A 23,334-nucleotide genomic window follows, 5' to 3' on the forward strand; every position below is an offset into this window, starting at 1 on the left:
CAGAGATAGCCAGGTTGGGGGAGGGAGCTCTGAAAGAACTGGGACACACACACCAGGGGGCCCATACCCATGAACCTGAAGCCTGCACAGGTGCCGGCTGGGTCTCGGTGGGGAGAGAAGAGGGCAGCCGTGAGCTAGAGGCTCCCCTTGTGGACTCTTGATTTCTCTAGGGCCTGTGAATTAGTGGGGGGGGGGGGGGGCAGTCCTGCCCTTGAGCTTCTAGGGAAAGGCACTGAAGGATTTTGCAAGGAAGTCATTAGTTTTTACAAATGTCCCTAAGCCATGAGGTGTTTTGAAGTTCTCAGTCCTGCCAGGACTGGTCTTGTGACGTTCTGAGTTCCCCCAAAAAGGACAGTCAGGAACTTTATTTCTGGTGCCTCGAGCCAAGTTACCTCCCCATCCCGGGGCAACTGTTCCTCATCTTCTTCCCAGGTCTCCACATACAAGTGGTCCAGGTACACTCAGGCTCCCACACCCCTTTCTGATGAGCCTCTAGAAGGTGACAAGTGCCACCAAAATGTCCTGTTAACAGGTACTCGAGTGTGTAGGACCCCACCGGTGAAATGACAGTAGTCTTTTTGCCTCTACCAGGGAATTTGCCAGCACTTGCTTCTAAGATCTGAACCTTAGAACCAATGATGGCCCATCAATTCGATTAAAAAATAATAGTGAGCCAGAATTAATTTTTTTTTAACATGGCTGTGCTTCTGTGCAGTAGAAGGCTGCCCCCAGCTCTTACCCTCAGAAGAACTGTGCCTTACGTGAGCATGTAGAATGCGATTTTAAGTGAAAATTGGAATACAAACTGCTAAGGGCAGTGTCTCCATTTTTTATAAAATATAGAAATAAACCAAAAAACACCTGAAATACACAGCCCTTAATGTTAAATTGCTTATCACTGGGTGGTAGAGGACAGGGGATTCTTTGCTTTTCTCTGTGTTGTTCTTGTATTTTCCAGAAAATTTACAGTGACCAAATATTTCTTTTATTTTTTTTAAGATTTTATTTATTTCTTTGACACAGAGAGAGAGAAGAGCAGAGGGAGAGGGAGAAGCAGGCTCCCCGCTGAGCCAAGAGCCCGAAGTGGGACTCGATCTCAGGACCCCGGGGATCATGCCCTGTGGTGAAGACAGACACTTAACCGACAGAGCCACCCAGGCGCCCCCAAATATTGCTTTTATAACAAGAAAGAGGTCTGCAACTGTTTTTTTTTTTTAAGATTTTATTTATTTATTTCACAGACAGAGATCACAAGTAGGCAGAGAGGCAGCAGAGAGAGAGGAGGAAGTAGGCTCCCTGCTGAGCAGAGAGCCTGATGTGGGGCTCAATCCCAGGACCCTGGGACCATGACCTGAGCCAAAGGCAGAGGCTTTAATCCACTGAGCCACCCAGGCGCCCCTGCAACTGTTATTTTTAATTCCTCTCTTGGCACGTACCAGCCTGGGTGGTGCGCCCTTGGGGAACTTGTCTGAAGCTCCAGCTTCAGGGCACTTAGCTGACCCCAAGCAGAACCTGGAAAAAGGGTCAGCAATCCAAAAAGCAAGCCAGGTCTAAAATGCTGTCCCAAGGGGCACCTTGGTGGCTCAATGGGTTAAAGCCTCTGCCTTCGGCTCAGATCATGATCCCAGGATCCTGGGATCGAGTCCTCCATTGGGCTCTCTGCTCGGCAGGGAGGCCTGCTTCCCCTCCCTTCTCTCTCTGCCTGCCTCTCTGCCCACTTGTGATCTCTGTCTGGCAAATAAATAAATTTTAAAAATCTTTTTTTAAAAAATAAATAAATAATGAAAAAAAGATTAAATGCCTCGTCCCTGAAACAGACCCTCTATTGCTGACTATCCCGTATGTGCCCCGCTTGCATTATTTCAGAGGGGCCAGACCCAAAGGTTGTGTACAGATGGTGTCCCCCTCCAATTAAACCGTGGTCCCCTAGAGGCCTAGAGCGTAGGTCCCCCAAAGCCAGAGGCCACCAGGGTGTTGATGGGCTGGGAGCCTTTTTCTCCTTAACTTTTTCTCCTAAAAAATCTGCCCCTTGCCTCCCTCCACCTGTCTCTAAAAACAAACAACAGACAAACAAAAACAAGTTCATTATCTTAACTTTTGTACTGGACAAAGATACCAATTTTCAGTACCTCCATGCCTTAGCACCCTCAAATGACCCAATTACACTCAGACCCCATTCTCATCGCCTTTCTTTAAAAAAAAAAAAAAAAAAAAGATTTTATTTATTTATTTGACAGAGAGCGATCAAAAGTAGGCAGAGGCAGGCAGAGAGAGAGGAGGAAGCAGGCTTCCTGCTGAGCAGAGAGCCCGATGTGGGACTCGATCCCAGGATCCTGAGATCATGACCTGAGCCAAAGGCAGAGGCTTAACCCACTGAGCCACCCAGGCACCCTCTCATTGCCTTTCTTGCTGGTTATACCATCGCTTTTAGTTTGTTAGAGCTGCCATAACAAATTACCACAGACTGGGTGACTTAAAAAGAAGATTAATTTCCTCAGAGTTCTGGAGGCCAGGAGTCTGAGATCCAGGTGTCAGAGGTGTTGGTCTCTCCTTAGGTCTCCTCAGCTTACACACGGCCATCTTCTCCCTGTGTCCTCATGTGGTCCTCCCTCTGCGTGTCTGCGTCCTGATCTCTTTCCATAAGGACACCAGTCATGGTGGATTAGAGTCTACCCTAATGGCTTCGTTTTAATTTAACTTTAAATTAACTCTGTAAAGGCCCTACCTCCAAATACAGTCATTCGGAGGTTTGAGGGACTAAGACTTCAACCTATAAATTTTGTGAGGACACAATTCAGCCCCTAATGCCGTCTTTCTAGAAACACAACCATGTATCCACGTCACCGTCAACATGGTTCAAAGGCATTCCTGGGACTGTGAGGGTCTTTCAAGGGCCCCACACTCACGTGCTCACTTCTCATAATGGAAATACCATCACCTGTGTGTCCTCAACAGACTGGGCCACTCAGGATTGCCAAGGTGCCCACCCCACAGTGCCCATTGCCAGGGACCTCAGAAATGCTTCTGTTCCAGAGACAGCCCCTAAAAGCCAGCCACTACACCCCCGGGACTGGCACAGAATGAAGACTTTCATGGTCACCCAAATTTGTTTATTTGGCTCCTACTTAAGGAAGATCTAAAAATCTAAGCCCAATAATGTTCCTCCCACACACCAGTACACTGTGAACACACCTGGCTTCGGGTTATGCTGATTACGAGTTAATTAACTGAGTCTGATACCTGGGATAGCTGGCAAGAGTTATCCCCTCATGCCGCCAAATTCAGAATGCGAGGCATGCCCATCGCTCTGCTCACAACGGCTGCCCACACATGGAATGCGTCCATTCGGGTTTGGCCCAAGTTCTTCCTCCCAGGGCCCTAACACAAGAGAATGCCACAGATTCCAGGCTCTCCCAGTTGAGTGCTGGTTGGCCTTGCATTGCTGGACTCACAGACCAAGAGAGCCCAGTGAGGAAGGAGACTGTGTTTCCTTTTTCTAGCCAATGTCACATTTCCCCCATTCCCCTCCATGTCTCTGGATCTCCTTTTATTTCAGCCCTCTGAGGAGGCCCTTCCTCTCCAGTCACTCTGCAGACCCATTTCTCTACATTGCTTCCAGGAGGCAAATCTCTCTCTCTCTTTCTCTCTCTCTCTCTCTCTCTCTCTCTCTCTCTCACACACACACACACACACACACTGGGTTTGTTATATCCACACTGTCACGCAGACACTGAGGCTATTGTAGAATGGCCCAGTAGGAGGGTTTGTGCTTCCCGTTTAGGGCCATTAGGCAGGACTAATATTTCTTCAAGAAACATCTCTGGACCTTTAAAGAATGAAGAAAATAATGAATGCGTGAATGATTACAGGAGAGTAAAGCCCAGACTTGTCCCCATAAAGTCTGTCAGAGATCTTTCTTGGCTTTGAGAATTTTAGGAGCAAGATTTTGCCCAGCCACCTGTGGAAGAAGTCCACTGTGGTTCTACTAAACGCCTGATTTCCACCAGATCATGCTGCCACATTCCCCACAGTCCACCAGAAGATGAACTCATGGAATACACCAGGATGGGCTATTGGGTCTGTCTGGGCAACTTATGGGAAAAGCTTAGTGAAAGCTGCCATCTTGTTTTTGACATACTCACCTGAAGAGTAACTGGACAACAGAAACATTGTTTTATCCCACACCTCCTAGTCTGCCCTAGTAAAACCACACTATCAAATGGGAAAGCATTTGTATCCTACAGGGTGAAGGGTATAGAACCTACCATGTTATTCACCATAAAAAGGCTACATGAAGTGCTGATCCATGCTACCATGTGGATGAACTTTGAAAACATGATGTCAAGGGAAAGATGATGATTCCATTTCTGTCTCTTTATTGTATGATTCTGGAATAGGCAAATCTATAGGGACAGAAAGTAGATTATTGGTTTCCGGGGGTTGGAGAGAGCTGGGGAATTGAGAAGGGAGAGCTGACAGGTACGGGTTTTCTCTCTGGTTTGACAGAAAATATTCTAGAATTAGATAGAGGTACTTGATGAACAGCTCTGTGCTGAATATCACTGAATCTACAACGTGAAATGACGAATTATATGGTATGTGAATTACATCTCAATGAAGCTGTTTATCTTTAGGTTTTTTTTTTTTTTAAGATTTTATTATTTATTTGACAGACAGAAATCACAAGTAGGCAGAGAGGCAGGCAGAGAGAGAGGAGGAAGCAGGCTCCCCGCCGAGCAGAGAGCCTGATGCAGGGCTTGATCCCAGTACCCTGGGATCATGACCTGAGCCAAAGGCAAAGGCTTTAACCCATTGAGCCACCCAGGCGCCCCTAGGTTTGTTTTTTAAGCACAAATTACTTGCCTAAGAAGTAGTTTGGGCAACCCTTTCGGGTCTCCTCCCTCTTTGGGAGCTTTGTACTATCGCTCAATAAACTTTAACACACACACACACACTAAAAAATGCAGTGAGAGGGTAGGGGGCAGGTTAGGCACTTTTTTGAGATTTAATCTAATAACATTTCAGCCCACTCAGTTTTCTCACAGGTGTTCCGGAAAACAGTCTGTACAGAAGCACTAATGGCCTTGGGTCCACCATGCTTATAAATACTTGGCCTGAAGCCTTTTCTGGCCATGAAATCAAAGCCTTCAATATCGAAAGCTGAAAAATGTCATATAATCTTCTTGACCTTCACCAAGGGGAGCACAGAGGCCAGTGTTCTGCATACAGCTTCGTTACCAGTGGCCTGAAAACAACCTTGGGGTGTTTTGTTTGGGAATTATTTGGCCAAGACCTTTTGAACAGTAGAGTCCTAATGAAGAACCAGAGAGTGTTCACGGAAGAAGGAGCTTTTTTATTTAAAAAAAAAAAAAAAAAAAAAAAGGTCTACCTTTCCAAAATTAAAAAAAAAAAAAAAAAGTGAGCCCAGCAATATTTAGCCACAGAGTGCTTGAGTTTATAACCTGTTTTCCTCTCCTTGATATATTACCCTATAAGACCTGCTGATACCATGCATGGACAAAAATCAACTCAAACCCTCTACTTAGTGGCAAATACTAAATTTTCCTCAAGAAAAAGCCATGGTCTTTGATGAATGAATGAATGAATGAATGAATGAATGAATGAATCAGTTAGTCAGTGAGTAAAGAACCTGGGGAATTGCTTCACACACCGGTTTTTGCAATGAGCCTAGTGACTGCCTTTTCTACCAGATTACAGATGACTCCCCATACAGACTATTTTAAAACCTTGCTTCCACCAAATGGAAACTTTTCTCCTGACTTTTCCATCTGCCCTGTGGAGACAGCCCCCACTAATCCTTCTCCACTTCAAAGGGAAGTTATGCAGGTGAATAAGGATGTGCCTTTCCATGCTGTGTGCTCACTCTTTGGCAAGACTAGGTTTTGAGAAATGAAAGCCCTCATGTGAACCTTAGCTTCTGAACGTCCACATTACATCCCTGTCTTACTTACGCTGACCTGCGTGGCCCGTTCAGAGGCCTCTCTGGAGCCTTTATGAACCAGATAGTCCATCTGAATCACACATGTGATGTTTTGGTTTTCCCTCCTTTGGCTCCCCTTCCATTTGGTTTTCCCTCCCACATGTCCACCGGATTCTTCTTTTCTGTGAGTCATTGCACACCTATGTGTCACTTCCACTTGGGGTCAAGAAATCAGAAAAGATGGAAGAGGGACATTGGTTTGTGTCCATTTGGAAAATCTGAAATCCTTCCCTATGGCAGCTAAAGTGAAGGGACAAGAGGACCCAGCCATTTCTTGACATCAAGGACATCCATGCATTGTTCAGGAAGTATTAGCCCTTCCTCTGAACCATAAAAACTGAGTCAAGTGGGAAAACCTGCAGGGCAGAAAAGGTTGTGAAAGAAATCCAACAGAACACCAGAGATGTCAACTGTCCCCGCTTGACCCCTTCCCCCATCCCAACCCTCTTGATGGCAAGCCAGTCTTCCATTTGTGTACCTCTAATAGGATGCTACCCCCAGCCACCTTCATGTCCCTTCAAGAACTGGGATCATGCTCTTCCTCCCAGGAAGTCATCCCTACAGACTTCCAGCTCGAGATCACTACCTCCTCTATACTCTGATAACCCCTGCCTTGTACATACCACCGCAAACACTGAGGCAACAGACTGTTTCATGATCACAAACACCAGCAATCACAACTTAACAACCATCATTTTCCCAAGCCTAATTTTACAAGGTGTATTCAAATGCAGCACAAATCCTTGCCTTATTGTCCCCTTTTCTCACGCTGCTCCCCCCACCTAGAATGTCTTTCCTTCCCTCTCTCCACTCTTCACACAAATTCCTATTTATACATGAAGACCCAACTGAAACCTTTATTCTTCCCATGGATCCTTCTGTGAGTCTGGCAAAACCTATGGACCCTGCATGGAATAATGTTTTTAAATACATCAGATAAATACAGAGGTCACAGAGGAAACCAATGATGCTGAAGTATAATCCTGATTAAATTAAAACTTTTTTCAAACTTGCTAAATAAAATCTACTGGTGGACCTAATAACGACCAAAATTTCATGATGGTAAGTGTAAGGGATATTTCAAGATCTGCTATCCCTACACATCTGAAGGAGGGTGACCCCTTTATCCTGGCTCGGCCCATACTTCCCCAGTTAGCACTGAAAAATCCTATGCGCTGGGAGCCCCTTAATCCTTGGCAAACTGAGACACCTGGTCACCCAACTGTCGTCACAGTTTATTTAAAAATTAAAAGAAATGTCCAAGAGAAGGGCCACCATGCAGCAGGTGCCTGGGGAACACCAGAGCCCTCTTCCACAGCTGAGTCTACATTGGTTGAACAACTCTGGGGAACTGCCAGTTTCTACTAAAGCTGAGCGGACACCTAGCCCATGGCACAGCATCTCCACTCCTGAGCATCTGCCCAACAGAAATGAGAGCTTATGCTCACCACCAGAGGTAAAGGAGAATTTTTAGAGCAACTGCATTCATAATAGTCTCAAACAGAGAATACCCCAGTGTCCATCGAGAGGTAAATAGGTAAATAAATTATGGTCTATTTATACAACCATCTATCATGCAGGAATGAGAAGTGAAAAATAATGCCTCCAGGCAACAGTACTGAGAAATCTCACAAACACAATGGGGAACGAAAGAAGACAACCACAAACAACCACACATGGCATGATTTCATTAGTATAAAATACAGAAGTGGGTGAAACCAGCCTGGTCATTAGAAGTCAAGACAAGTCAAGACTCCTCCGCTTCGGGCAGGGGGAGCCATGAGGGTTTGGAATATCCTGCTGGTTACATAACATTGTTCAGTTTGTGAACATTTATTGAGTTGTGCACTTTTTTGCACGTATGTTTTACTCCAATAATAGCATTTTTTAAAAATGTTAGCTCTTGCATTCCTATTTCCTGCCAGATATACAGGCATTGGTACCAAGAAGTGACTTCAGCCTGCATCTTCCGGTTTGGTTGGCTCCGTGGCTCAGACACTCCTTTTCTCCATCCAGTACGACCTATCTTGACGGTGCTCCAATCCTTCTCCTTTCTCTGTCACAGACCCCGGCTCTGGCGTGAACCTTTTCAGCCCCTGCTAGTGGCCTTCACAATAGTAAATGCTTCATTAGTATTTCTGGCAGGCCAGTAGCGAACATGTTAACACATGCTCAGATGTCAACAAAGCTTTTAGATCTTAGCTTACTGCCCTTTATACTATTTCAAGGCAAAGGATTTTTATTGGGTTCTGTGCTTCCAACACTGGCAAGCAACGTGTGTTAAGCGTGAACAGTGGTGGTGGTGGGGAGGCGTGATACCTCTTACACAAACCTGGAAACATGGAAACCCTTTCTCAGCTGGACTTCTACCTGCCTGAATGATGTCTGATAAATACACCGTTTATCCTCATAAAGGCAGCTTATGTGACAGCAGACTCTATGCTGAACACAGAGCCCGACTCAGGGCTCGATCCCACCACCCTGAGATCAAGACCTGAACCAAAACCAAGAGACAGACACTCAGCCGACTCTGCCACCCAGGGACCCCCACAATAGCTAACCCCTTTCACCTGGAGCAGGCCTTTCTCCTTTGGGACATTTTCTTGCATACTGTGGAGAGAGGACAAGCGGCACATCATATTATTCGGTTAATTATTCTTCTAAAAAACCATCAAAGACAAGTGAGAAAAGTGGTGGGTGGCCAAGTGAGGAACTTCGACATGGTGGCCAAGGCTGGCACTCTCTGCCATCCTTGGGGTCTCCACGCTGGAGTTTCTCCCTTTTCCTTGGGTGCCCCTTTCTGGACCACCTTAAAACACAGACTTCACCCTATTCCCTGTGCCCTAAAGCTTTGGTGGCACTCTCTCTTCTCATTTACAAACATCCTACTCCACGAACATTTGGGGACACAAGATGAGTAACCAACCCCCTTCAGGGGTCCCCAGTATGCCACGAGATTCCCCATCTCCCAAGCCTTACGCATTCCCTCCCGTTCCATCTCCCTCCCCCGCATCAGCTCCACACAGCCCAGCACCTGGCACCTGCTGTGGTCTGAGCAGGAAAGGGCAGCAAACTGCAGGGGAAATGGCCCTTCGATGAGAGAAGTATTTGCTTCCTCTAGGGCCTCCTGTTCCACTTTTAGACAATTTGACCCCAGAGGACTTTCAATGACCATGATAGGTCTTCACATGCTGCCCTTGATTTTTTAAAAAATGAATTCTAAAACTGTTGCCTTTATGCCTATTAGCTTTCCTCTTGCTTCCTCTATATATCATGACCTGCTGTGACTTGGAGGGTTGGTCCTGCCACCTGGCACACAGCCCACCCTGGCAGCTGTGATCCTTGCGCAACCAAGTCACAGATAAGAAGGGATAAAGGGAACTCAGTTCCTTTAGATTCCAGGCACCATGCTATGTGTGGGGCAATTGGAACATGGTCCTTTGACTTCAGTGAGCTCAAATGAACACATGAACAGCGAGGGTGCCCTGTGCAACTATTCAACTACATGTCCAGTGCTCTGGGACCCCCAAAGGAAGAGCCCCCTACTGCACTTAAGAAAATAGTGGGCAAGCTATAGAGGAAGGTGCTATTTAAAATTTATTCAAAGTCATAATCCAAATTCTAAGAATACAAAAGCTGAACATAGTCTATGACCCAGCAAGTCCCCCCTGAGAGTGTACAGCCAACAGAAAAGTGATTCCACCGAGAGGCACATGTCTGAATGTTCACAGCAACCCAAACTGGAAACCCCCCAAACAGGAAACCACCCACACGCCCGCCATGAGGGGAACCAAGAAGATACTGTGGAGTTGTCTCATGATGGAATGAACCATCGGCAGACACAAAAGATTAGCTTCTCCATAATTCTGTTTCTGTGAAATACCAACAGGCAAAGGTAAGCGAGGGTGTCCTGAGTCAGGCAAGAGGGCAGTGATACAATGGGGAGACAGAGAGGCTTTGAGCATGCTGTCATTGTTCGACTTCTCATTACAAGGGTGTGTTCAGCTTTTAAAAAAAATGCATAATGCTGTACCATCAGGATAGCGCTTCATGTGAACAGAAGGCTTCACTAAACAACTGAGTACAGCTGTTTAGACTTCTACGCAACTATCTTGTTAGTATTATTTTCCAAAACACAGTTCAATTATTTCTCTAAGCTAAGGGGAGCCGTGAGCTGCCTTCGCTGCCTTCCCCAAGTTGATGCTGTCCCTCCTTTGACACAGCATGGTCCAAGCACAGGACTGGCACTCGATAAATCTTCAGGAAGCCAAGAAACAGTGGGTGATCTTCCTACACACTAGCCCTTCTGGGAACAGTTCAGCCTGGCGTCTTGTCTCTTAATACCCACTGTATTTATAAATATCTGAAGTTCCCAGATCTCATCAAAGTAGGAACTGATAGAATAACGACCCACTCAGCCATGCTAGACCTCAGCTTTTCCCAACCATTTTTTTTTTTTAATTCACATAATTTTCTACCACTCATTCATTCTAGAAAAATCCTCCGGAGCCCCTTCCCTTGCATCACGGAGCACCCAGCCCAGTGGGATCCGTCTCAGACTCTCTGTTTGATCAAGGATGATCCATAATCAGTGATATTCCTCGAGTAACTGTTGACACCAGAAGACATGATTCACCCGGCCCTGGTGTCTCAGCTCCTGGAGAGACTGGGGCTCTCTCACTGATTCGTTGGCTGTTTGTTTGTTCATGTTTGTAGGTGGGGAGCCGGCGCCAGGCAGAATTGGGGAGCTCTGGACTCTCTGCAGCTGTCTTGCCTTGTTTGCAGCTTTCAGAGTTCCTCCCATCTTCTCGAACACTTCCGTCGTCTTCCATGCTCCTCTGTGCCTCTTTGTTTGCTGCCAAGAGGAATCTGCAGTCTCATCAGCTCTGCACCAACCTCCTACCGCCTTCTGCGCCAAGTCCTCCTCTGCAAGAGAATAGAAAGAAGAAGGGTGGAGGGGCCTGGTGGTGCTCACACCAGATGTGGACGGGCAGGGTGGACGGTACACAGAGTTCAGGACAGGGCAATGGGTCCGCACTGTTGTGGGGGGGGGGCGGGCAGCACAGCCTGCCTGGCGGGGTGACCTTGAGCCTATCTGGCCCCATGACTTCATGGTGTGAAGGAGCTCCTAGAGGATTCTGAGCCCTTTCCAGCTCTAAACACCCCCAACCCTAATTAAGAACCTTGTACTGATGCTTGTCTCTGGATAGTGAAATAGGAAGGTGGTTTTTGTTTTTTGTTTTGTTTCTTTTCTTCTGCATTTTGCAAATAGTTTATAGGGAGCTTGCACTGCTGAAGTGTGTGTGTGTGTGTGTTATGTGTTCACAGGACAAAAAGACTCTGATTCTAGGAAGAAAATAAAACTTAAAAAAAAAAAAAAGGAAATACAATACATTTTAAAAGTAAAGGCAGAGACAGACCCAACTGGAGGCCCCAAATCCCTGCAGGGGTTAGCGGTGGGGGTAGAGGGGGGAAGTGCCCACCTCCGGCATGAGAGGTCTTTGTGAACCCCTGGCGCCATCTGCTGGTCATTATGGGAGAGAACACTTCAGCTTGGTTTGCAAAAGGGCTTTGAAGCGAATCCAGCCAACATCGATGGTTCACAATCAGGATAAAGATCACATTTACTTACATGCTAATCTCACTCCGTACTTTCCTCCGGAATTCACTTTTGATTTCGCATTGCAGTAATAACTGAAATAGAGACACCTGAGTAGGTCCATTCTGTACAAGGAGTAATTATGCACAGCCCCTCCTGCCAGGAGAGCCTGGTTCTCTAGCTGCCTCCTCCACCCCAACACCCCATCCCCAGACCCTCCACCACGGCACCCCCACCTGTCCGAGGAAACTTGCTCCCAGGCCCCCCCCCGTGTTTGAATTGGGTCAGTTTCATCTCCATCTGCGTCTGTCCTGTGGGTGTCCATAGATCTAAACTTCCTGAACTTGGACTAATTCAACATCTCAAGCATTCCTGCGTGACCCAACAGCCTAAAGTGCCAGCCAAGCCTGTCCCTCTAGACAACATGTGTCCCTCTAGACAACATGTGTACCTCTAGACAACATGAACCTGCTTTTCCACCTCCCCAAAGAACGTGGGTACCTTGTTCTCTGAGGGTCCCTGCTGGGAGGGGGCCCCCCCCTAGGGCTCAGCCGCTGTCTCACCCTCTTCTGGACCAAATCCTTCCCACAGAGGCTGCCTGGCCAAAGCCTCTTTGCTGGTGGAGGCTAGTCTGTGGGTGCCAGTCGGCACACATACCAGCAACACCCTCTGTTGTGGATACGGATGGGAAAGCGTTTTCCTTCTAACACTGTTCATTTCCGTTCTACAAGGCACTTCTCAAAACACCAGTCTTAAAAACAGACTTAACCAGACTCTGGACAGATGCCTCCATCCATCTGTCCAGCTGTGACATTGTGGTATAATAATGTCCCCAGTGTCCGGCACCCAGCTTCTAAAACCTTGCAAATTCCTGAGTGTTAGGGGTGATAGGAGTATCTTTGGTTAGAGTATTTGGTCCTTGTCCCCAGTTACTGGCAACAGAGGGGTCTGGAGAGCTTCTAAGACGCTGGTGAACTCATGAGCAATGAGGCAGGTTGTGCCCCCAGACTCTCTGAGCACTCCTGCAGCTGGAACCCTCCAGACCTTCCCCTAATGTACTTCTTCATCTGGCTGTTCCTTGTTTCCTTTGTCATGCCCTTTTTGATAAACTGATCAGTAGGAAGTAAATAAGTAAATGCACACGTCTATACATAAAAGAAAAAAAAGTGAAATCAAAGGCAACTCTCTGAACTTCGTCAAGATCTCCACACAGTGTTTATTTGTGAAGAGGGATGAGGTCTCTCCTCAAGGCAGAGGAGTGTCTGGGAACCCGTGATTGGTCCTGCCCAGCGAGGAGGGATGCCCTATTTGGAGAGCAGCAGGAAAGCCCCCTCCCCCGCAGCTCCTACATAGGTGGGAGGGCAGTGCTGGCGGACAGTGCTGCTGAATCTCCAGAGGCAAGCTTCCAGAGAGAGCCCAAGGTACGTGGGGAGGCTGAGTTTGCGCTGGATTCTGTTTCTGTGGTCAGGGTCGCTCATTTCTAATCAGACTGCAAACCATGCAGCGGTTTCCTGTCTCGCATCTCCTGGAGTGGGTCCCGAGTCAGGGGACACGGACCTGGTGTTGCACCACTGGCTTTGGTGCTTGCAATAAAATGCTACTTTAGGGTTAGCTGGTTGGGATTTTCTTCTTGTTTTCAAGCCCTTGACTATGAAGATGACTTTCCAAGATCACTATGCTTTTATGTTTTTCTTTTAACTTGACACACCTATAGTTTGTGTTGTTATTCTTATTTAACATTTCCCCTACTAAAAGAGTATGGGTTGATGGCATGGAGAGGTGGCCCCCTATTTAAGAGACAAATGAACATTGGCTTCATGCTTGGATCTCTTTAGTGAAAACTGGTCTGAGGTCACTGAGGGGTGGTGGTAGGGTAAGGTGGGTGCTCAGGGTGCTGCCGGACACACTCATGGCCTCCCTGAGCAAGAGGCTAGACCATGCCTGCAGGTAAAGAAAGGTCGGCCAGAAGCCGCTTTGCAGACATCCAGAGGTCACTGGACATGCACGGAGGTTGTGTTTTGCTTTTTTTCCTACATAAGGACCAGAGTCACACCGCATTTGAACATATTAACAGAGGTGGACCTATCACTTTGGGAATTCTGCAGGGAAGGGGTGTTAGGGGCTAAGCAAGCTGACTTTTGAACCCCTTCAATCCTGGCACTGATGGGCTCACAGTGGAACTTCATCTAGGACCGTGGTTCTGGGGTTTCTCATCCATGCTGACCGAGGTCCAGGTGCCGGAACGCCCTGAACAGTTGACCTTGGGAAATATATTTCCACAATAGCTATTGTGATTTCAGGAGACAGATGTGACAATCAGACTGGGGGGCTGGGGGAAGGGAGGGATATCCCTGATGTCATCAGCAGCCCTTCGAGTGCCCAGGCACCACCTTGACCCGGGAGCCTCTGTGCTCCCCCGACCCTCCAATCCTCCCCAGCATTCCGTCTCCTCATGGAGCCTGCTCTTTGCTCAGCTTAGAGCCTGTCGGTGCTGCCCCTCATGGCCAGAGAGTCAAAAGCAAAAAACTTGGGCACCATCCCTTCCTGAAGAACAGAGGGCCTTGGGATATAGCGAGTAGGCATATGGGAACAAGTCGGACAGACTGGTTTCAAATTTGCCAGCCGCTATTGTGCAGCCTTGGGCAAATCTCTTCCCCACTCTGAATCCCAGGACACCTTTTTTTTTTTTTTTTTTTAAGATTTTATTTATTTTTTGAGAGTGAGCAGGGAGGAGGGGCAGAGGGAGAAGCAGATCCTCACTGAGCTAGCATCCCTATGCGGGATTCTATGCCAGGACCCTGGGATCATGACCTGAGGCAAAGGCACCAACTGAGCCATCCAGGCACCACCACCCCGGGACAACTTTCATCTGAGGGAAATAATAATGTACCCACCCTGTGTGAGAATTAAGGCAGTCAATGTTAGTGGCTGATCATAGTAAGTGCTGGGTGAGGGAGACGGTGGGGTCACTCTGTCCCTAGGGTGAGACTGGGAGCCACCTCTCTAGCACATCTTGACTCCTGACACAGAAGGAGGCAGGGGTCTCCTGACCACGTTTCCACCTCTCTCCATCATTACCCTAAAGCCCTTCGGGACTTTCTTAGAATGGATTGCAGAATGTGCCAGAGACAGAGCCAGTTTAGAGCTACAGAATAAAGAGGGAAGATTAACAATACAGTCTGTGCTCAGAAGCCTGTGGTTTCAACTCTTCTGCGTATTTTCCTCCAGAGATCCTCTGATTGGAAAGACTTGGGTGCACCAAAGAAAACCTATATGTATTATGTCATTACTCGCTCATTTTCCCATGCATATTCAAGGCTTTGTAATTGCCAGCTGGAGAATCTTATCTATCGGAGAAAATCAGATCTCCACCCTGAATGCACGTAATTCCAGGCAAAAGTAAGAACCTGGGTATTGACCTAGCCTATGCAACGTGAGGACGGTGAAACTATTCCGCTTTTGGAAAAATGTGAATGGTGCAAGGATGCATTCCTTGCTTAAAATTGCCTGCATGGGAGAGGGAGGCAGGGGAGCCCGCGAATCCTCCCCACCAACCTCCACACCCCCATCCCCACCCGCCCCCCACCCCCCACCCCCCACCCCCCACCCCCCACCCCCCGGGGAAGGTAACCGCCTGGGTTTTTGCTCCTGCAGATCCTGGCACAATGAGGAAGCATCTGGGCGGATGCTGGTTGGCCATTGTCTGTGTCCTGCTGTTCAGCCAGCTCTCAGCAGTCAAGGCCAGAGGCATCAAGCACCGAATCAAGTGGAACCGGAAGGCCGTGCCCAGTACCTCGCAGGTCACCGAGGCGCGCACGGCGGAGACCCGCCCGGGAGCCTTCATCAAGCAAGGCCGGAAGTTGGATGTCGACCTGGGAGCGGAGGGCAACAGGTACTACGAGGCCAACTACTGGCAGTTCCCCGACGGGATCCACTACAATGGCTGCTCAGAGGCCAACGTGACCAGGGAGAAGTTCGTGAGCGGCTGCATCAATGCCACCCAGGTGGCGAACCAGGAGGAGCTGTCCCGAGAGAAACAGGACAATAAGCTTTACCAGCGGGTCCTGTGGCGGCTGATCAGGGAGCTCTGCTCCATCAAGCACTGTGATTTTTGGTTGGAGAGGGGAGCGGGACTTCGGGTCAGCGTGGACCAGCCCGTGCTGCTCTGCCTGCTGGTTTTCATTTGGTTTATTGTGAAATAAGCTTGCAGGCCGGCCGGCTGGCCATGGGGATGAGATGGGGAGCCATCGCTGGGGTATCCCAGTTCTCCTCTAAGCCCCAAACCCTGCGTGCCCCAAAGGTACCCAAGAGCTGTGATTCTTCAGTCCCTCAAGGCGCACTGGCAAGTCTCCCCTGGGGAATCTGTCTGTATCAGGTAAATGTGTGTGTACCGAGCCCCTGCGGACTCTCCCGAGGGTGACCTGGCAGTCCCTGCCTCTTCAGCTCCCCAGGGAGTGTCTGGCATGTCGCATTCTGCAGTAGAAAAATGTTCGCTGAACAGAGAAGAGAAGGTGCCAGGGACGGGGCCATACACTTCTCCGCATCCCCAACCCCTCCTAGAGACAGAGGTTCTTCCCACTGTGTAGAGAAGGAAACTGAGGCTCCAAAAGTTGAAGAGGCTAGAAAGTAGCAGAGCCAGAATGCGACCCTGGTTTGTCCAACCCCAGATCTTCCACTGGGTGCAATCCCAGAGCTGCCCTGTGATTCCTTTAAGGCTCACCCAACCCAAACCCAAACCCAAACCCAGATTTCCACCTGAGCTGATGGCCGTGGATTCTGCTACCTTGCTCCAGGCAGGTTGTATTTAATTCTTCTAATTAAACTAAGACACAGTAAAGGGATGAGATGAACATAGAGGTAAAGAGAGAGAAAAGGCCAGAAATCATGGTGTAAGGTGATCTTGCCTGGCTAAATTCTCAGAGCAGAGCATTTCCACAGCGGGATGTGTCTACTCAAAGATTTCTTTCACAAGAAGGATAAGTGTTTGCTGTTCCTCTCTCTGAAATAGCACCTGGATTTGAGAAAATATTTTTAAATGACACATTTGCTTTGTAACATTCCCCTAGCGCTAGGTGCCTCTTTTTCTGTACCTGTGTGGGAGAATCCTGAACTCTACTCCCTTTACATGGGTCTGCTGGCCAATCGCCAACTGTTCTTTTAACAGCTGTTGGGGGTGGGGCGGTCATTTCTGTGAGCCACTTGTCACTATAAAAAAATAATTCCTTGCCAAAAAGTTTCAAGAGAAACCGTATCTTTAGGGAGACCTAGCAAAGAATTCACTCTTGCCATCAGCAAGAGATGTGGTCCTTGGTATCTACCTCTTATTAGTTAAATATATAGTGCAAAATATGAATATGGCTTAAATACAAATAATGAGTCTAATGCTCTAAGATGTCCCCACAGGCCCTCTGGGGTGAGGACCTCTTGGGGTCCCTCTTGGGGACCCCCAGGAATTGTTGAACCATATTTGGACTCACCAGTTACTGACTATTATCAATTCTCCTTTAAAGAGAGTCTAAAAAAAATAAAAATAAATTTTAAAAAATTAAAAAATAAAAAGAGTCTGCGGAGGGGGGCAGGGATGTGCTTTCTCAGACAGTGTATCCTAAGTATTTTAAACCATGAATGTTGATAATGGTACCTCTCGTTCTGAGCCTCCACTGCTATCAGTGTTCTTCTCAAGGATACTTGTGGAAGGTTTTAACAGAGAAAGTCAGTGGAGGACTTGGGGGCGGGGAAGCCAAGGATAGCAAGTAGCCTTACCCAAGGGGACTGGAGGAGGATCAGTGCTGGAGGAGAGGGGATGGAGGATGCCAGGAGGCCTGAGTCCTCAAGCTGCAGCAGTGCCCTCACCGTCCGCTTCTACAGCCCTGATGAATTCTCGAGCAGAGCGCAGGATAAAAGTACAGACCATGTACAGGCTATTTCTTGCATGTCCGTTTTTTATTTTTAATTTTTAAACAATAGCCAGAAAAACAGGGGTAAAGAAAGAAAGAAAGAAAGAGAAAGGAAGGAAGGGAGGAAGAAAAGAAAGAAAAGCGGCTTACTCGTAGGCCGGTGTTGAAATTTTCAGTCCAGCTCTGCTGAGTTTAACCAAAAGGACACGCAGAGCCACAGAAGCCAAATGACTTCGTTTCTTCAGCAAACACAGGCCAAGATATAATACATGTTCCGTAATTGCTGTCTTTTCTCATCTCATTAACATTTCCAGAAACCAGACTTAAATGGCGAGTGAAGGGCATTTGTGTATGGTGATTCAAATGCCAAGTTTATTCAGGAAGCTTTTAACACGTGCTTGAACATCCTTGCTGCTGTTTATGAACGATGAGGTCCAGGGAAGGCTTTGCGGGCCGGTTTTTCACTTTAGCCAAGGTTGTTGCGTGCCTGCCATGTGTAGGACATTGTGAGGGACGCCTGAATTTAAACGGTCGTTTCAAAGGTGAATAACTTCACCAACTACCGCTTTCTTTTCCCCTCCAAGTGCTGACTTTTGAAAATGCAATTGTTGTAAAAGTGACATTCAAATTACAATAGAAATCCAGAACACCACACCACCCCCCCCTCCCGCCCACAACCCAGTATCTGATCAAGTCAGTGTTTCCAATCTGCCCTCTTATCTCCTAGGCCTTCTCCATTTGCATATATAAATGTACATATCAGCAATGATACTATAGATCAGCTTTCATATTTCAAATATTCTCTTTATTTTACAGAACTTTATTCGATGCTTTTTTCCATTTTTCTATGATGTTTTAATTCTTGCCTCCCCCAACCCACCTCCTCCTTCCTGCCTGATCTGTAGTCTCCACGTTTTCCCTGTGCTTAGGTATATAAGGGAGGGTTGGTTGGTTGGTTGGTTGGTTTAGTTTGATTGCTCCTTTTAAAAATACCATAATTGTTGTACATATCACAATTATCCCTCAGCAATTTGCTTCTGTGGCTTAATGCTGCATCATAAAACTCTTTCCAGCTCAACAGCTAGCTGGTTAGCAAACTTGTCCTTTTCGATTGCTGTGTAATGACTACTCCGCAGTCCAGACAGACCCTGGTTGATTTCATCACTTCTGTTGATGCACCTTCAGGGGGCCTCAGTTTTTCACCACTGCAAACAATAAACATCCACATATATACAGCCTTGCAATGTGTGTCTTTTGTTTCTGTGGACTGGTTTAAATTTAAATAACTTAAAATTTTCTAGATGGGACTATATTACCTTTCCGCATCGCTGGAGCCATGCGCGTTCCCGCCTGCCATGGGGGGTGCTAACCTGTAAGGGGTTTTATTATGTCTTTTGAGTGTAAGAAGCCGCCTCTTCTGTAAATGCTGCTCGAACACCTTCTCCCCTTTACACACAGCACACCCAAATCCTCCCCAGTAATTTCTGACCACAGGACCATTTGAAAAATCCCCAAACTGTTAGTAATTCCCATCCTAAACCTGGCTTGGGGTCCCAGAAGATCCAGGTGAGAAGCCTGGAAAGTGTATGTTGGGGCTTCGGAGGGTGGTTATGTGCACAACTCCGCACTTCCCAAGGGTCAGGGAGGCATGGGGTGAGGTACAGTCCTCTCCTTTTTACCCATCTTTATCAAGCCATAGTAAATGCCCCGCATTCCACTGCGCATGCACTCCAGGAGGGCAAGCCCCAGGGCAGGCGCATCAGGTGCAGCGTTCAAGTAGCCCCTGGCTCTTCCCTTCAGGGCTCCGGCGGCCAGCCAGCCTCTCCCGGACCCTTCACACCCCTTCTTACTTAGGATGCGCTTGGCAACATTTAGAACCCCATCCTGTGGTCCTAGCGACGTTTGTCCCGGTGATTCAAATGCCCTGAGCTTGTCCTGAACTACTTACACTCTCTACCTCACGCTTCCCAATAACAAGTGATGGTCTTGGGGCGCTGGCCCACGGGGTCAGGCACTCCCCGGAACTACTTCCTACCTTGCGGTTTGGTCAGGTCTTGCATTTCCACCCACCATGTTTTTTTCATGTGTTGTATATGGCTGGTCAGGGACACCCTAAGGTGCCTGACAAGTTCTAGCCGCCCTAGCTGGAAGCTCAGACAGCGCTCCGTTGACGAGCAGAAGCGCCTGGGAGACCTAACTGGGTGCCAGTGGCGGGGTGTCTCTCATTCTGCCTCGAGACCATGCCCTCGCACCCAGCCCATGACTCCTTCTCCTATCCTCAGGCTGGCAGCAGACCCCTTACAGCTGGGCACCCAGCTTCCCCAGTGGAAGGGAAGGGAACCAACCTCCCATGTTCCTGAGAATGGCCGACACCAGCACGATGAGAATAAATATTGCCAGCAAAATGGGAATAAGGTACTCTGTCTTCAGGACATCTCCAAGCCCATCCCAGACCTCTCAAAACCAACTCAACAGACTCGGCGGTCTCCCTTGGCAAGTGGGAGACTTCAGACGGAAAGATATCCCATGTACGTGACCATTCGCCTTTTAAAGGGACCTCCCTGGTGACTGCACCCAGTCCAGAGCTGACCGCCCACCCCCCTCCGCACCCCCACCACAAAGAGCTTGTCTTTGAATGCTTAAGTGTCACTGCCTCCTCAAGATGCTTCCCCTACTCTGGTCTGAATTTCTTATCGCCAGCCCCACCTGGACAGCCCTTGGAATTTCCAGATCTTATTTTAATGGAAACCTTTTTGTGGGAAAGCACTGCTTTCTTAAACAATACATATTGCTTTAACTCCAGAGGGCTTAGCTTTCAAGAGTGGAAGGAAGTTGGCAAAAAGCCAGAGAGGAACTTGAGGAAGCTAGAAACAAGTGAGGGTCAGACCTAACACAGCTGGTTTCCTGGGATGGAGGGAAGGGGCGGGAGAGGAGGTTAGGCGGGAGAGGGCAGGGGCCTGGGAGAGAGAATTACACACGGGTTCATCAGAGATGCCATCAGCATTCAACAGGGTGAGGTGTTTTCCCCAGGCCTCCAGGCTCAAGAAACAACCTTCAAATAAAAAGAAAAAAGAAAAAAGAAACAACCTTCAACATCAAAGGGAGTGAGTGTCAAGGACTAAGCAGAAGGAAGGGTCCAGGGTAGGGTCCTGGTTAGCCAATTCCCATATCAGCTGTGTTGTACTTGAATTTCCAAATCCATAAATAGGGTTTCTAATTGTTTTAACTGGTGTTTTGACTCAGGGCTACTTAGTGATCAAGAACAAAATGATGAAGTTACAGCATCCACAACATGGTGATTTCTTTTCTTTTTTATTTTTTTTAACATGGTGATTTCTAAGAAATACATATTTAGTTATCTAGATGAGCAAAATACATTTCTTTTATGTGTTTGATCTTCATCCATGGTTCTTAACTCACAACTCCGCAAACTCTGGAATTTGCTGAGCAATAAGATGAGTGGAAGCGTCTTTTGTCCTAACACTTGATCTCTTGCCCTCAGCTCCTGAAATCGGTTCACAGCCATAAAGATAAAATGGGTGTCTTGTTATTCATCACCAGTCCCTTCATGAGTTTATGTTAATGAGGTGGCTTGGAGCACACCTAAGGATGGGGGCTGGTTGCCGGGGGAATCAACAAAGACTAGAGGGTTGGAGCTTTCAGCACACTCCCACCCCCCCACCCCCCGATTTCTGGGGAGAGGAGAGAGACTGGAAGTTGAACCAATCACCAATGGCCAATGAGTCATCAGTTGCACCCAGATAATGAAGCCTCCATAAAAAACAAAAAAAGCTTCCAGAAGCGTCCACATTGGTGAACACGTGGAGATTTGGGGAGAGTTGTCCATTCCAAGAGGATGGAGGCTCCGTGTCCTTTTCCCATACCTTGTCCTATGCATCTTTTCTCTCTGTCTGTTCCTGAATTATGTTCTTTTATGATAAACCAACAATCTATTAAATAAAATGTTTCTGTGAGTTTTGTGAGCTACTCTAATAAATTAATTGAGCCCAAGAAGGCGTTACTGGAACCTCCTGTCTATAGCCAGCCAGTCAGAAACACAGGTGACACCCTAGCCTGGGATGTGTGTCTGAGTGGGGGTGTGGGGCAGTTTCAGAGGACTGAGCCCTTAGCCTATGGGGTCTGATATTACTAGTATCAGAATTGAGTTGAATTATAGGACATCAAGAATTTAAATAAAAACTTGGGAAGAAAGAGAATTATAGGACACCCAGCTGGTGTTGGAGAATTGCTTGGAGGTGCAGGGAAAAAATACACACACACACACAGTGGAATTGTGTCCACAACCCTTTTAGTATCTCTTAAATGTCTTTTATCTCTCCCTGTGCCTAAGCAAAACCCCACCATCAATTCTGCTCCCCATCATCAAAAAAAACAAAGGGGAGCAGGAGGCAAAGGATTGGTGGGTTTTCCTCAGATCTTTACCCACATGGCACAGCCAAAGGGTGGAAGGACCTCCACCCACCCAAAGTTAAAGGACTTTCCAGGTTCCCTGTCACAAGAACAGATTCTAAAAATTTCCTCCCAGATTTCAAACTTAGTGGAGCACTGACCTGTGCAGTTGGATGTTTCCAGAAGTCCAGCTGCCAGACTTACTCAGGGCAGGACCTGACCCTGTCTCGGGAGTCTTCCCATCTATATTTCAAGGCCATTGGCCCTTTGTAGATGGCTTTTACCTAGAATTACAGATACTTTTTCCTCTGGGCCTATCTTGGCTCCTAACTTACATTCCAAATTGTAGCTAATGTGCCTCATCTTGGGTGTTTTGTGGTTGAATCCAAGTCTTCATCTTACCAACATTTTTTGAGTTCCTACTATGTGTCGATCTACTCTGTGCTGGATCTCTACTGCTGGGCAAGAAAGCCCTGCTGTTGGGGTGTTGAAGCACACACACTCACACACACACACACACACACACAGAGGCCTGCTGGTATACCAGCTCTCTGGGAACTGGAGCGAGATCTGATGTGTTTTGTTTGCCCACTTCCGGTACTCTGTGCCCTGGTCTTAATTTATAAAGGTGACTGAATGACAACATGAAGTGGTCAATGCCATTGAAAGACAAGTATAATGTGACACAATCCCCCTAGAAGTGAGACGCATGGCTCATCGTCCAGGGCAACAGGAGGAACCCCAAGCTTGGGTCAAGAGGCAGAGGCAGGAACAAGGGAGAGCCTAGGTCAGAAGTCTTGCCTTCAGTTTCCTCAGGAAAGGCAAGGCAGAGTGAAGTTAGAGTGAATCATTTCACTGGGCTTTGGGCTATCGTGGTGGTGTCTGGTCTCTGGTCTCTGGACTGGCAGGTGGAATTAGAGGAGCACTGCTTCCAGTGGTGCCTGGACAGAGGAGCATGGCTCTGGATGGATTACCTCGCTTCTTGATGGCAAGCTCCCAGCTGAGCCCTTTGCTGTATCTAAGAATTGGCTGGCCCTGGGACGGCAGTCTCTCCCCATCAGAAAGGTTTTTTTGTTGTTGTTGTTGTTGTTTTCAAATATCAAAACATCACGATATCCAGAAAATAAACATGATTAACGCACCTTGCTAATTCTGAGCAGCTTGTGCAGCATAGTTGCTGCTAGAAGCGGAAGAGATGTGGGCAGTCGCTTCTGGGGAGCCTGTGTGACTGAGTCCCCACACAGCAAACTCAGTTGTATCCCATGTCCTTTTACACGATTCATTCATTCCCCCCGACAGTGTTGATAGCCCTGCCAAATCACAGCTAAGATCATTTCAAGTGGCAGGGGGAGGGGGCTCTAGATGTGTTGAAGATTGCCCTCTGGATCTCTTTTCCCACCGTGGCCCCTGGGGCGGCTGCTGGAGTG

The 23,334-nt window shown here is 47.6% G+C and overlaps 1 protein-coding gene across 1 annotated transcript; it reads left to right on the top strand.

Annotated features, from left to right (window-relative positions):
- Positions 1-12,926: 12,926 nt before the first annotated feature.
- On the top strand, positions 12,927-16,820 carry PRND (prion like protein doppel). Its single transcript, XM_032351333.1, has 2 exons — positions 12,927-13,021; positions 15,255-16,820. Exon 2 carries the CDS (start codon positions 15,266-15,268, stop codon positions 15,800-15,802), a length of 537 nt encoding a protein of 178 aa, XP_032207224.1. The 5' UTR covers positions 12,927-13,021; positions 15,255-15,265; the 3' UTR covers positions 15,803-16,820.
- The last annotated feature ends 6,514 nt before the right edge of the window (positions 16,821-23,334 follow it).

This window comes from Mustela erminea, chromosome 7, assembly GCF_009829155.1.
Source record: "Mustela erminea isolate mMusErm1 chromosome 7, mMusErm1.Pri, whole genome shotgun sequence".
Classification (NCBI taxonomy): Eukaryota; Metazoa; Chordata; class Mammalia; order Carnivora; family Mustelidae; genus Mustela; species Mustela erminea.

What these genes read in the sequence shown, in the direction of transcription:
- PRND (XM_032351333.1), top strand. Translation starts at nt 15,266, where the DNA reads ATGAGGAAGCATCTGGGCGGATGCTGGTTGGCCATTGTCTGTGTCCTG.